The 15218-nt window shown below is 40.1% G+C and overlaps 1 protein-coding gene across 3 annotated transcripts; it reads left to right on the forward strand.

Annotated features, from left to right (window-relative positions):
• The first annotated feature begins 6724 nt into the window (after nucleotides 1-6724).
• Nucleotides 6725-14787, forward strand: LOC4348163 (filament-like plant protein 4). 3 transcript variants are annotated; one of them, XM_015759510.3, is made up of 6 exons: nucleotides 6725-7224; nucleotides 8820-8959; nucleotides 9966-10161; nucleotides 10445-12788; nucleotides 12931-12991; nucleotides 13843-14787. In XM_015759510.3, the coding sequence occupies exons 2-6, from the start codon at nucleotides 8870-8872 to the stop codon at nucleotides 14287-14289; spliced, it is 3138 nt and encodes a 1045-aa protein (XP_015614996.1). In that variant the 5' UTR covers nucleotides 6725-7224; nucleotides 8820-8869; the 3' UTR covers nucleotides 14290-14787. The 3 variants fall into 3 exon arrangements, with proteins under 3 accessions (XP_015614996.1, XP_015614999.1, XP_015615000.1); XM_015759513.3 differs by having other exon boundaries at nucleotides 7051-7224; nucleotides 8829-8959; XM_015759514.3 differs by having other exon boundaries at nucleotides 7051-7224; nucleotides 8856-8959.
• The last annotated feature ends 431 nt before the right edge of the window (nucleotides 14788-15218 follow it).

Here is a 15218-nt window from a genome sequence, read left to right on the forward strand (position 1 = left end):
GTCATACGATGTGGTGGTGCTAGCTGCTTGTCATGCATGCCACGCGAGAATTGGCGGTCGGATCCGCTGGTCCTTGCGTACGTGCGTGTACGCGTGTGCAGTCAGGGAGGCCATCTGCAACGTACGTTGGCACGCATCGGTGCATGCATCTGAGCATATATATACGTGTACGGAGAGCCAGAGGCTGCAAGCGTATCTACGGTTATCAACAGGCGTCACCAGTCAGCGCCTAGCGGCAAGCATGCATCTCATGTTTAGTGGTGGCATGAGACAGCTAAGCTAGTGTGGCATGCATGCTTGTGGGCTAGGCCGAGCTCGACGCTGCCCGCAAACACCAGTGATTCTGTTGGGCTTTCACTTGGCAGTCAGCATACTTGTTTGGGGGAATAAGTTCACTTTGAGTCCCTCAAATATAGGTTCAATTTGATACGCATCCCTCAACAGTAGTACCAGATATATTGATCCTTCAACTATTAAAATCGGTGTAATTTAACTTCCTCCTCGATTTCGAGAGTGGTTTTCATGAACGAGGCATGTTGACTTGTCTACCGGTGTTGGTGTGGTAGCCCCATCACAAAATATCAGTGGGTTCCACATATAAGTGACTAGTGAAAAATTTAAAAACTGGCGGGGCCCACTTGTTAGGTCCCTTCTCCCCTCCTAATCTTTTCTTGGAGAAGTGGGACGGGCGGCAGCTAGCAGCGGTAGGGCGACGGTGGCAAACATTGTCATATGCCTCCTCCGCATGCACCGTGGCTATCGTGACACATCTGATACGTGCTTGATTCGACACAGTGTGGTGGGCCCATCGTCGCACATGGGGACGCTGCAGAGGTGGCGGAACAGCGATGACGTGTCGTGATGTCTCCTGGTTGGTGTATCTATCAGCCACGACGAGGACAGCCTGTTCGGCAACTATGGCATAACGACAGGAAAATATAAGTGGAAGGAGGAGGAGATGATGAAGATGTTGCGGCCAATCGCCCACCTTGTTGGATTTGCTCCCTTGCCCACGACAAAATCTACGACGGCCTCAAGCCAGTTGACGACCTAAGTCGGCAAGAGCATGATTTGTCCTACCTCCTCGCCGTCACCACTGGCCTACTGAAGGGACCCCCACAACGCCACGGTGAAATACGAGCTTGAGGAAGTTGGGCGGCTTTAGGGTTTTCTTCTCGACAGTATGATTATGGCTGTTAGGGTCTGCTCACCAGGGTGTTGCCAAGTGGTGGTCACCATGGAACCTGCCCCCTTCTTCCTTATCCTACTCCACGCCTTGCGCGCTCGCGCCCGCTCTCCTTCTACGTGTCATCACCATCGTCGTTCGTTTGTGTCCACCGACCACGTCATCTGCCATCATGACGAACCGCTCCCTCTCCCACAGCTGCAGCGATGCTAGGACGAGGCCACCGGTGCTAGACATGAGCTGCACTGAGTGTGGAGGATTTGGGAAAAATATAGAGGGGAGGATTTGGGAAAAAAGATATTAAGTGGAGAAAGAGCCTGACAAGTAGGCCCTATAATTTTTATTTTATTTTGTCCCCAGTCACTTACACATGGGCCTCACTTCTATTTTGTGATTGGGATGCCATGTCAACACAAGCGGACCAAGTCTAGTTTGCATCCCTCAACCAGAGACGGAGGCTCCTTGACTTATGTCGTGATGCTCCTTTCTCCTCTCCTCCCCCAAACTGTTATGTTGTAGGAGTTTGTCGGCGCCTCAGCTTCTATTTCCAGCTTTACTCTATTTGGGCAACACCTACATGGCTCGAGCATAACCTATTATCGGCTCCGCGTCATCACATTGAAGCTCTTACACCATTGAGCCTCGCCCCGAATCTTGCTATAGACGCTGACCAAACGCACACCACTCCCTGCTCCTCTCTACTCACCGTTGTAAGTCTCGGTGCCACAGCATTGGCTTCGAGGAGCCACACACCAACAGGTCCTCCTCACCTCCAAGATAGTGGAACTTGCATTCTCTCGTTCGATCCACGGTCTCCTCCTAATACTGTGCTGAAAGAAGTTAAGAAAAAAAAATTTATATATGGCTAGAAATGAAAACAATAAAAAACGATATTATTTTCTTACGAAAACTATATTGGTACGGGAGGAATTTCCCTACAGTTCTCATCACGAATCTAAACACCGTTTTAGATAAGGATGAAAACGGCTCGAAAACAAATAGAAATCACATCTACCACAGTATGGATTGTCTCTCGCAGGAAGTTAAAAACAGTCCCACCACCAACTCTATGTTGGCAAAAGAATGCGACCAGCACAGGATGAGTTAACGAGCTTAGGTGGTGTACTACTACTAACTCTTCTCTAATCTTATCCGTATCTGTATATTTGCAAGTGGTGGAGAGACAAAATTAAACGGTACAGGTCCCTGTATAACCCCCTCCGATGCTAACAATAAATTAGGTAGGTGTCGAACTGTCGACCGATATATGGATCCGATCACGTGTCACGCGATGCACGATTGTACCAACACACAGACACAGTTACGGGTAGTACACAAGTTAGTTAGCTAGATGTGAGAGCTGAGATCTGCATATTGCCTTGGTGAGCCAGCGACCGTACCCTGGAAAGCTGAGGCCAACACATGCATCTGCAAAAGCTTTGTGCAGCATATGCAGCTGTGTGTGGGCGCGTCGCGTATATGCGATGCGAGGCGTGCAAGACGCTTCGGGCCAATCAAGGGCAAATCTTTAGTTATGCTCTGAGCTGGGGTTCGTTTCTACCGTTGATGAAATAGTATGAGGTTAGGTGGTAGAAAACAAAATAAAAATCATTAAGATATGATTAATTAAGTTTTAATTGTTATAAATTTAAAAGTGGTTTATCAGATATTTTAAAGCAACTTGTATATTAGAAAGTTTTCGCACGAAATATACTGTTTAGCAGTTTAAAAAGCGTGCTAACGGAAACTAAGATAAAATCCATATCTTAATGAAAAAGAGACAACCTTATCAAATTTAGACAATACCAAATTTTTTTATAAGTTTTGACGTTACCTAAATTTTGATAGTGTTGTATGTGTTTAGTCTGTGCCTTTTCAAAATCTACCTCCGTTTTAGGTTATAAAATGTTTTAACCAAACTGCTTCAAGTTTGACTAAGTTTATAAACAAATATAGTAATATTTACATTAACAAATTAGTTTTATTAAATTAATAATTAAATATATTTTTAGTAAATTTATCTTGGATAAAAATATTACTATTTTTTTCTATAAACTTTATCATACTTAAAACAATTTGATTTTGACCAAACTTAAAACATCTTATAACCTGAAACGGAGGGAGTAGTGGCTTTGTGAGAGAAAAGTTTGGGAACTACTATCAATTTTTTGATATGGACATCTGTTTAATTTATTAGCTTATTAAAACTTAGTAACATAAAATTTTCGTTTGGTTGAATGAAACAATAATAAAGTGAACAAGTCCTGCGTATCTGAATGCCGGTGACCCCTCTTCGTGGTAGCAGTCATGATTACGCCCCTGGCTGGCCACCATATGGGCCATGGCCGGTGCAAGCAGGGTGGACAGCACAGCAGCAACAAGCTTGAGAGAAAAAGCTTCAGGATGCACGTTGCAATGTATGGTAGATGGTGACTGCTTGGTGATTGGCAATTTCCTTGGTATTTTTAGATCCTAACCAACCAATAATATTTATAAAAGTAAGATATTTTAAATAAAAATAATTATATATTATGATATTTTGTTTAATGATAAATCTAGTAACATCAATTTTACATGATTGATCTTTTTTATTTCTTTGCAATTAATAGTTAAAGTTAAAAATATTTGACTTGTCACTATGCTACAAATGTTTATATTTTAGGACGGAGTTAGCTCCGTGGGGAATTCCGATTAGTTATTTTGAGAAATAATCTCTCTGTCCCAAAATAAGCGCGACCATAAGTTTCCGTATCCATTTTTTATAATTAGTTTTTTTATTGTTATTATATTATAAAACATGAATAGTATTTTATGCGTGACTTATATTTTTTTAGTTTTTTAAAAAATGAATTTAAATAAGACGGATGATTACAGTTGGATACAGAAACTTATGGCTGCGCTTATTTTGGGATTGAGGGAGTAATACTACTACCGTACAGCTGTATTTTCCAATTACATGGGAAAACATAAATGCATGTACGCTTTCATTCGACCAGGGGATGTCCTGGCCGCTTCGTTTGTTAGAAACCATCCTAATATTTATGAAAATTAGCAAAAATATATATGTACTCTCCTCGGCCCATAATACACTAATCTATGATTAAATGTGTTATTATTTAGGACAACGGATCTAGACATGAGAGCATGTCCACCACCACTACTAGAGACTTTTAAAGAAGTATAAAACATCTTTCTTTTAAATTTTTTTTGATGACATATACTACATATACCACTTCACAAAATCCTAAATCGACAATTAACTCACACATATGGAGTGAAAAAAATAAATTCATCATATCCAAATTTATCTTTTCTTTTCTCAAACTTGTTTTTTTTAAAAAATAATAGATGCCACTTATATTCTATATTGTCAATTGTTTTAAATTTTTTGTAAATATTTATATTGAGTTTGGAGAAAAAAATACCCATGGAATATCTGCTCGAGGATTAGTAGAATCCATTCCCCATCATTCACACTATGTCAGTTTAGTTTGCAAGTTTAAGTTGTGTGTATAAGTTTAGATGACAAGAAGTGAATTAAATTGGCATAAGCGCAATGTGCACATATGCTGTACAGCTGCCTTAATTCGTTGGCTAGCTTAATTAGCTTGCTCCTCAGTAATATAATTAAAGTGAGTAACATCTAGCTGCACATTTTTGGTTTCTGCCGGTTGTTCGATTCTTCCTCGTCCATAATGATAACGACAATCCTAGTGCTTAATTAAACGATCCCCAAACTTTGTCAATTAATTAATGATGAAACCAAACAAATTTTAAGAAATCTAGTACTCCGTACTTACTAAAACTACTAGTAAAGCAACATTTCACAGTAATTACCTGCTGACGCGTGAGGGAAGAAGTGTCATAGTCGTTTGGCACCCTACATGGATGATTAAATTCCTCCCATGGCTGACGGCTGTATCACACTTACACACAACTGGAATATAACTATATTTACTTTTTTGGCAGTATCACACTTACACACAATTGGAATATAACTATATTTATATTTTTGGCATTTTCTAGCTGTCCTGACATCCCTTAATCTAACATAATGCTTTTCTGGTCACAGTGTATTGCATGGGTTTCTTGCATGAGTAGCCGATTTGTGATGGCAGCATGTGGTGGAATTTTTCGTGTTAACAGTTGTGGACCTACTGTGGACTTTGAGTGCATACTCACTACCTTTTTTTCCTTGTTATGATATAGTGGCCAAATCCGAGTAGAAAAGAATCTGGGTACTACTCCATAGCATGGTTGTTCAAACCTTCCAAGGAAATAGTTTACACTAGGAATAACTTTGTTAGTCATGATGAACCAGGATTTTCTTCGCTATATGTGTCTTGGTACCCATCATATACATGTGACTCAAATAGTTATAAAAATATAAAAAAAAGTAATACTAATTGTGATGATATAAGTTTATATACAAACATGCAAGACTATATTTGATCTATAACTAGAGAAACAAAATAATAAAATTAGATAGTGAATAGTGCCCGTACAACGCAGATAAAAATTGTTATTTTTTTCTTCATGTGTAGATCGCATTTAGAATTGCATGTTTTGTAAAGTGTTTTATATTATCATCGTCTATATTATTAAATTTTACGAAATTTTTATATAACTGGTTAAACTATATGCATTTACCTAGTTGCCAATACTTCTGTAGTCATGATGCCGAGTTTGAAACTTGTCTTAACGACTCAGGTTTAGTCTGAAATAAATTATTAATTAAGTGAATTGTTACGTTGAATTATCTACTTTATTATGGGGAATAATTTAATATTTAATAAATAAAATTAAGAAATAATATAAAACAACTGGTCCTATATTGGAAGAATTTTTTTTTTTCGAGAAAATGTATTTTTCAAAGCGTAGAGTAGTAGATAATTTATTTAAATAATTTAAGTAAGTAATCCAACAAGAACTAAGCCTTAAACTTTCTAAATTTCAAGTGTTATTGCACCCGAGTGTGTCTAATTGCAGTCATCAAAATCTAAAGTTATGTACTTATGATGGACGCAAACATGCAGTCATGTATTCACGACTTCTTCCATGTGGAGGCTTCCTTCCCCTTTTATTGAACAAGCTTATTGTTTTTAGCAGTAGAATCAGACGTAGACGTATAGTGTGGTTGCCTTGTTCTTTTTTCTGACTATAGTCTTCAAAGATTGTAGAATTGTATTTTTTTTCCTGTATCAATGGAAACGTATATTGTTTACACTTAACTGCTACACGCAGACAATGTCAATGGGACAGTGAGATCACAACCAGCATTACCACCTAATACCACAGCAAAATTCCAAAGGTAAAACCCACAAGCAATTAACCCAGCAATAATCACCAACCATCAGCAGCAGCAGCAGCAGTGCCAAAGCCAGTGAGAGTCAGTGACCATGTGGCCACACACACCATCATCATGAGCAATTGAGCTTCAACAACAATTCACTCCACTTTTCCTTGCATTCTCTCTCTCTCTCTCTTTCCCTCTCCACCTTTCCCCTTGCTTTTCTCTCTCACCTTCCTTGAGCCGCTGAGCCCCACTCCTCCTCCATTGATCCATCCACTGCTGTTGAGCTATTTTATCACTCATAGAGAAGGCACAAGAAGCTTGAGGAGGAGACAGATGGGGAGGGTGGGGGAAGGTGCATTGCATTGCCAATTTGCACACCAAGATTGATCGATTGATTGGCATTAGGGAGATGAGATGAGATTAGATTAGAGAGAAGAGGGAGAAGAAAGGGTGGGAGACAGGTGGACAAAAAGGGTAAAGCGAGAGGAGGAGTAAAGGTGGTGGAGGAGAGTGAAGGAATCCAATCCAATCCAGTCTTGATCGATCCGTCGCGCGTGCGTGCGTGTGCGTGCGTCGTCTCGTCCTCCTCCCCAGATTGGGAGCAGAGCAGAGTAGAGCAGGAGTGCGCGCGAAGCAAAGCGGGAGGAGGCGCCACCGACACCGATCGGATCCCGCATTCCGCCGCCGCCGCGCACGCCCGGAGTGGGTGGTTCGAAGCTTCTTCAAGCTCGCTTGCTAAGCGGTAAGCATCGCTCTCCGTGTTCTTCGCTGATGGTTTGATGGTTTCTTGGGGGGTTTTCTTTGCTCTTCTTGCTGCGCGGTTTCTTGGGGAGGTTTAGCTGCGGCCTGCGGGTTGCAGCAATCTTGATTCTTGAAGTTGAATTCGAGGTTCTTTTCTTGATTCACCTATGCGATTTCTTGTGTCAGTTTCTTGGCCGATTCTTTTTTTTCTCTCCTGCGAAATTGATTCAGTCTCATCAGAATTTCGTGCTGTTGGCTCCGCAAAAACCTTGATGAAATCCCTCCATTTTACTGAAAATCTTCCGATTGTTAGATACAAGTGCAACGCCAAATCCCGTTAATCTCCCCAAATCGACAAATGAATTAACCAGAAATGGCCATTAATCCCTGCCATTGACGGCCGTACATGCGGGTTTTACTCCAATCCTACGCTTTCCTGCTGCTGCTGCTGCCGGTGGCAATTGATGCATTGCCTCCCCAGCAGAGCAATCACCAGTAATGGAGGGTGCAAGTACAGGAGAAAGTGGCCGGAGCAAGGAGGAACACATGGGGGCATGTTCTACATTTACTCATCCATGCCATGGCCCCCGGCAACTGTGGCTGTGGTCTCTTCCATTGGCTGCGTCTGCACCCATGGTGTCCTTCCCTGTGGGATGCAGCCTGTTCTTGCCATGATCTGATGAAAGTGTGTGTGTGGTTGTACAATTGATACTTTGATGCGGTTGCGGCTAATTGACGCGACAATGCCCGCACGCTCGTGTCGTTGTCAATCTTGTGGCGATGATCGGATCAATGTGGCTGCTAATCGATTGAGAAATTGATTTAAGGTAGGCTGGATGATGGTGACATGCCTGTCTTGTTTTGTTGTTAAAGGCCACATTCTCTGTGTGCCTTTCAGGGTTTAGGAGGAACAGTGTGGTGTTGGTGTACTAGTGACAAATGAATGATCCGTGCCGCGTGACCAAACCGCGGATCAGTACACATTGACAGACAGATGCATTGCCAGTTTGATTGCTCATGGTGTTTGCTTTAAGGATCAGTTTTTAGGGGGGGGGGGGGGGGGTTACTTTGCTTTAAGAAGGTGGCTAATTGTTGTCATGTATAGGCGTACTATATGATTGTGGGTGCAATTTGACTAAAGTATTAACCACTTGTTTAATTACATCTGCTTTGGATGCGTGTGCTTCCTCCTGCAAGGTCATCTGTCCTATGTCTGAAGGTGTATGCTTGTGGACGAGGCAGAAGTTGTTGAGTCGATTATCTGCATGTCCTTGTCTTGATGGTAGTGAATTGGATGCCATGCGTGCCCAGCAATAAACCAGGTCTTGACTGAAGGACTTGTATATGCAAATTGATTTCCTGCTGCGGTGTCTTCCGTAGAATCCGAGTCGCCTAAAATTATAGTAGCTTGTTTGGTGCTTGCCAACTTGTTTGGACTTATATGTCAGTTGCATTGGTTGTTTATTCCTTCGTTTCTGTTTTCTGTACAGTTGGTTGCTGGTTACTGGATAGGTTAGTTTTACTTACTTTTGTAGCCTTCTGAATCCTGCATCGTTATCTTGCCGCCATCATGTGATAGATCTTCATTTTCTTTAGTTTGGCTAGCTGAAGGTATTGAACATACTTGATCAGAGAGATAGCGGGGGATGGATCGAAGAAGCTGGCCTTGGAAAAAGAAGTCTTCTGATAAATCATCAGCTGGAGATGTGTTGAAGAGTTCCGGTCAAGCAGAGCAGGTTTGTGTCCATTCTTTGGCTTTCCTTCCTTGCAATCTTGATCAGTTGATATGCTGATTCATTCAGTCTATGCATCACTCATGAGAAAAAAATAGCTTCTTTCTTGTCTTCCTTTTTTTTAAGTCAATGATCTTCGTAAATCTAAACAACATATTTTGTTTTTATTCTTTTATTTAATCTGGTCATCAGTGGCTACTATGAAAGGGTTCATTTATTCGCCAACTGTACTCACTTTTTTTAACAAGAATCCTTTTGTAAACACATATATACAACTGATGGCTCTTCTTTAATCTGCCCTTTTTCTTCCAAAGAATTATACTGTGCTCCCTTATACTCTGTACTTTGTGAAATTGATAAGCATCCTACTACACATGGTGTGTGTGGCTTTGTTGGGAAAATTGTGCTTCTTTGTTATATATCTACTTGATACTTTTCATGCTTTTATTTTTCCGAAATGAATATATTGCGCATCAACCCAAATAATTATGCTTGTTTTTATTTGCTATCCAGTATATTGACTTGTTTTCTATTTCAGTATCTCTGCATATTAATATGCTATGGTTACACAGCTTTGTCCTGCATTAGTACCAAATCATCACCTGCCTGTCCATAGGAAAATAGAGGGAACTAGTCACAAACTTTACTAAGAGATGCTCTTTTTCAATTTGATTTTTAACTTTATGTGATACTGATACCCAACTGATGTACTCAAATTTAAGTCTGTGTCATGTACCACTTTTGTTATGGTAATGTGTCATGTACCTTAGATTGTGAACTAACATAAAATTGCTTTTTGGTCAAGCCTGCTGTTACCCTTTAAGTAGCAGGCAGTGCATTTACTCGTTAGACTTAAGGTACACTGATTTTATCGTTAGTGCTAAATGCCATCAATTACATCCATTCATTTAATATGTCAAAAACTAATGCTGTTTGTTTGATCAACATGGTGGTTAAATACTCATCTTGATTGATTATCCTTTTCTTAAACTATTTTCCTGTTTTTCAGGATGAACAAGTACCAAAATTTGTGCAGATTTCACCAGAAAGATACACAAATCTTACTGAATCAGAAGAGCAAGTGAAGATTCTATGTGATAAGGTGAATGTGTTGAATGAAAAACTATCTGCAGCACAATCAGATATTACTACCAAAGATAGCCTAGTAAAGCAGCATGTCAAAGTGGCAGAAGAGGCTGTATCAGGTTTGAAGCTGATTGCTGCTATTCTTTACTTTTTTTTTTGTTGGATAGACTATTGAGTAAATTGTACTGTATCATGATTTCTCCCCAGGATCTTGAACTTGGTCATTTCTATTATATACCTTAGTAACTACTGGAGGTGTGCAACATAACATTTTATTTGATGCAATAAAATCTGTAGTAACCATAACTAGTAATCTAGTAGTAAGACTCCCATAATAAAAGTAGTAAGACTGAATTTTCTCCAGGAGCATTTTGTAAATTAATGCGTGTACCATCATTGTAGGTTGGGAGAAAGCTGAAGCAGAGGCCTTGGCGTTGAAACATCAACTAGAAACTGTTACATTATCTAAGCTAGCCGCTGAGGAAAGAGCTGCCCATCTGGATGGTGCTCTCAAGGAATGTATGAAGCAAGTGAGGACAGTGAAGGAGGAAAGCGAGCAAAAGCTGCAAGATGTTGTCTTTGCAAAAACCAAGCAGTGGGAGATGATGAAGGCCGAACTAGAAGCAAAATTAGCTTCTTTTGAACATGAGCTTATTAGAGCAGGTGCTGAGAATGACGCACTCTCAAGATCTCTTGAAGAGCGGGAACACTTAATGATGAAGGTTGGTGGGGAAAAAGAGCAAGCAGAATCTCAGATCGAAGTGTTGAAAGGCACTATTCAATCTGGTGAAAAAGAGATAAGTTCATTGAAGTATGAACTACATGTTCTTTCCAAAGAATTTGAAATTCGCAATGAAGAAAAGAACATGAGTGTGCGTTCAGCTGATGTAGCAACCAAGCAACATGTAGAGGATGTCAAGAAAATATCAAAACTGGAAGCGGAGTGCCAAAGGTTACGTGGTCTTGTTCGGAAAAAGTTACCCGGGCCAGCTGCATTAGCTCAAATGAAGCTGGAAGTGGATAGCTGGGGCAGAGACCATGCTGATAACAGATTGCGACGCTCCCCTTCAAGGAGTTCTAATTTCCATCATCCTTTGTCACCATCCCCTGATAATTCTCTTGAAAACTTGCAGCACATGCAGAAAGAGAATGAATTTCTGACTGCACGCTTGTTATCGATGGAGGATGAAACAAAGATGTTAAAAGAGGCGCTGTCAAAGCGTAATAATGAGTTGCAGGTGTCAAGAAACACATGTGCTAAGACAGCAGGCAAGCTCCGCAGCATGGATGTTCATATGGTGAGTGCTAGGCAGTATAAGAATCCAACAAATTCAAACCTTGATGTTCACCATGATGGTGCACTGAGCCTGAATGGAAGTAACCCACCAAGTCTGACTTCCATGTCCGAAGACGGAGTTGATGATGCAACAAGTTGTGCCGAATCTTGGGCCAATGCTTTGATATCTGAGCTCTCACACATCAAGAAAGATAATGGAGGTAAGGGCAGTTTGACAGAAAATTCCAATCAGATGGTACTCATGGATGACTTTCTAGAGATGGAGAGGTTGGCGTGTTTATCTCCTGAAGGAAAAGAATGTGGAAGCTTTATTGACAAGAAGAAGGCCACTAAAGTTCACACAACTCTCACTACCATCACTAAACGGGAAAGTGATAGAGATTCATGGCCATCCTCGCAGTTCCCAGATACACCATCCAGCAGTGAGCATCTGCCTGAGAACTCCCCACTTTCAAAATTGCACTCAAGAATTTCTTCTCTCTTAGGTTCTCATTCACCACAGAACAATGTTGGCAAGGTCCTAGAGGGTATCAGAAATATCCTAAGAGATATCAAGGAAGAAGCAGAATCAGTGAGTGCAAAAAAGAATCAGCCTGATAACATGAATGGACTTGCTGATAATGGATCTTTGACAAAGCAATCCAAGAACCTGAGGGATGTGGATCATGGTCTAAGACATGCTATTTTGGAAATTCTTGATTTTTTCCAGCCATTTAAAAGACAACTATCTGAGGTCCAAGGTAAAAGTTCCCACCAAAACACAATCCTTGAGAAAATAGAAAAGTTCTCCACTATAGCTGACAAAGTTGTGCTAAACGAAAATGCTCTTGCCGAAATGGTGATTGCATTAGCGGAAATTTTGGCAGGAAATTCTGCTATTAAACTCACATTGCCGAGAGACAGCATCACTGAAACCGAGAGCAATAATCTGGACTATGTTGATAAAGTGACCTTATTGGAAAACAAAGTGCATCATGAGCCAATTAAAGATAGCCTTGCTGATATTTGTTCACTTGCGCCTCATTCGTCTTCTGATCCTGACTTTGAGGGTTCTAGGGATGCATTTGTTGTCAAAACCACAGTGCAGATGTGCTCAATGGAGGAATATGAACAACTGAAATCGGAGAAGAGGAAATTGGAGATGGAATTAGCAAAGTGCAATGAAACTATCGAATGTAGAAAGCTTGAGTTTAGTCTGATGGAGAAAAACATGGAAGAGCTTACGTCAAAGTTATCTGCATGCGAGAAATCGAATAGCTTGACTGAGACACAGCTGAAGTGTATGGCTGAATCATACAAATCACTTGAGTTACACAAGTTGAAATTAGAAAGTGAAATAGAAGTTATGCATAGACAAATAAATACTTTGAGAACTGAACTTGCTGATGAAAGACAAAACCATCAGGACGATTTGGCGAAGTACAGAGATCTTAAGGAGAAGATTGAAAGGTGAAATACCTGTCTTTCCATTTTGGTATTTCCTTAGTTTTTCTTTGTTGAAAGGACTTAGATAGACTATTTTATCATCTTGTTTCCTTTAGTTTGTTGCATGTTTAACAGATTCTTCGTTGACTTTGTTTATGTCATGAAGGTATGAGAATGAGAAGAATACTTCATCTGTAGATGAGGATGCAGGTGTTAAAATAAAGCAGGTAAAAATTACTAAGCCTAAACTTCATGTTCGTAACTGATTATAAACCTATGTAGTTTGTTTACTCCAGCTTCTTTCATTAAATATAGAATAAGCTGGTCGAGCATTGATACCACGAGAAATTCACCTATGTAGCGAGCTGGCTGCTTGCAGTTAGGGGGACCTTGTACTGCTGAAACTTCCTTCTCAATACAAAGATACGCGAGTCTTTTGCGTATTCCCCAAAAATTAAATATGGAATAAATTTCATAAATGTACAGGCATAACTATTAACGCTCATTTCTCTGAACTTTAATATTCCTTGTTAAAGTTGCAATTGGTTCTAATAGACCTGGCCACTGACAGCCTCAAATCATGCGTCCCAGTGCATCCAACAGCCTATAGAAAAGTGTCCATGTGTGTCTATGGTGTTGAGTGATGAGAGGCAACATTAGACCCTTTTTAGCTGATCTATGTGCCCAATACTTATGACATGCGTGTGTCTGTGTCAGCAGCCTGCTATGCACAAGCCAACATTTCAACAAATTGGTGAAAACTTAGAAGGTGCCAAATAGTGCCAAGACCAATTGCTTGTTGCATGGGCTCTAAATCTATAGTTATGCACAAAACATTGCACCCAAATCTATAGTTTCGTAGAATTGGTTCTTAGAAATCTGTGATAATCTCTTATACTATATCAGCTCATATAGTGCCAAACACATGAATTACACATTTATTCCCTTGTGCTCTCCGAATAAATACTTCCTGGACAATAAACGCTTCAGTGTCCTTCAAATTCTTTCTTTTAAACATTATTTTTTTTCTGGTCATGTTGTGTATTCCATAATATATTCTTGGTTAAAATAATGGCAGGACAAAGAGATCGCAGCAGCAGCAGAGAAGCTTGCAGAATGCCAGGAGACAATATTGCTTCTTGGCCGTCAGCTGCAGACTCTTCGCCCCCCTCCAGCAGAACCACTGGGTTCTGTGTTAAACCAACAACCTGTGGGGGTGTTTTCTGAAGATCAAGCTAGAACAACCCAAGGCTTGCATTTTAAGAAGCTGTCAGGTCAATTTGATACAGATCACACATTCTCAAGTGCACCGGGAACAGGAAACGTATCTCCGCTAAATGGATATAGAACACACAAAAGCCCCTCCAATCTTGATGGAAACACTTACTTCGCTTCTCCAAACAACTCCAAGCGTCCAAAGCACAGATCAAGGTCTTCTTCCTCTTCCTCATTTACTAACCAGTTCACAGAGAAACAGAGCCGAGGTTTCAGTCGGTTATTTTCGAAGAGCAAGAGCGAATACTAACCGACTTTTGAGCTTGTTTTGCTTGTCGTGGCAAGCACTGCAGGTGTATATTTTTGCCAACAAAACCTACCACCTATTTGTGTATTATGTAGATGATGCCTGCACTTACCAGATTCTAGTAGTTTTTGCTTGAGATTTTAGCTGTATCCATATTCAGTGTGGTTGTCAGCCGTCAGTACTAAGAACCATCCTTTGCCCTGGATTTTTTTGGGTTGCTGTTACTGCTTATACCTCATGGAACCTCACTGTAAATTTGCCTAGCTACCTCGATGAAGATTGAGAAGGTAATGTTGTTAGCGTGAAGAGATTTCTCTTGCCAAGGTTCAGTTAACCGCTAGCTTGTGTTGTGGTTGGTTAGTTCTCTGTACAGATAACCTGAAAAAAGTTTGGAGTTTGCTGTCAAGTTTTTGATTGTAAAGTATTTGGATACTCTGTGTGCTAACAGTTTGGAATGTAATGTGTTGCCCCAGTTCAAACAATATCAGTTTTATGCTGCAACCGAGTTCAGTTTTGTATATTTTCCCCCTTTTTTTCGAGAACACAAGTTACTTATATATACAACAGACAATCAAGATTTTTTTTTCTCATTTCAGTGCAATATTTATATTTAAATACGTAAGTTTATTGCTCGTGTTTCCCAATGTAGACTTAGAGAATAAAAAATTCAACAACTTTATCGTAAGTTATTATAGTGATGAATTTCTTTTGACCCAAATACAGTGATGAAATTTGAGATACTAATTATTCAGATGCACTTTATTGCTTACTGCTGTACTATCAACAAAATTCTCTTTTTTTTAATCAAGAGACAAACGTTTCTTTTTTTAACTTTGATGTATTATAAATTTAGTTAATAAGGAAAATGATTCGAAATTTCAGTAGAAAAAAAAAGAGAAAAGAATTCGAGATGGCCCAGAAACAAAGTGAGC

This window comes from Oryza sativa, chromosome 10, assembly GCF_034140825.1.
Source record: "Oryza sativa Japonica Group chromosome 10, ASM3414082v1".
NCBI lineage: Eukaryota > Viridiplantae > Streptophyta > Magnoliopsida > Poales > Poaceae > Oryza > Oryza sativa.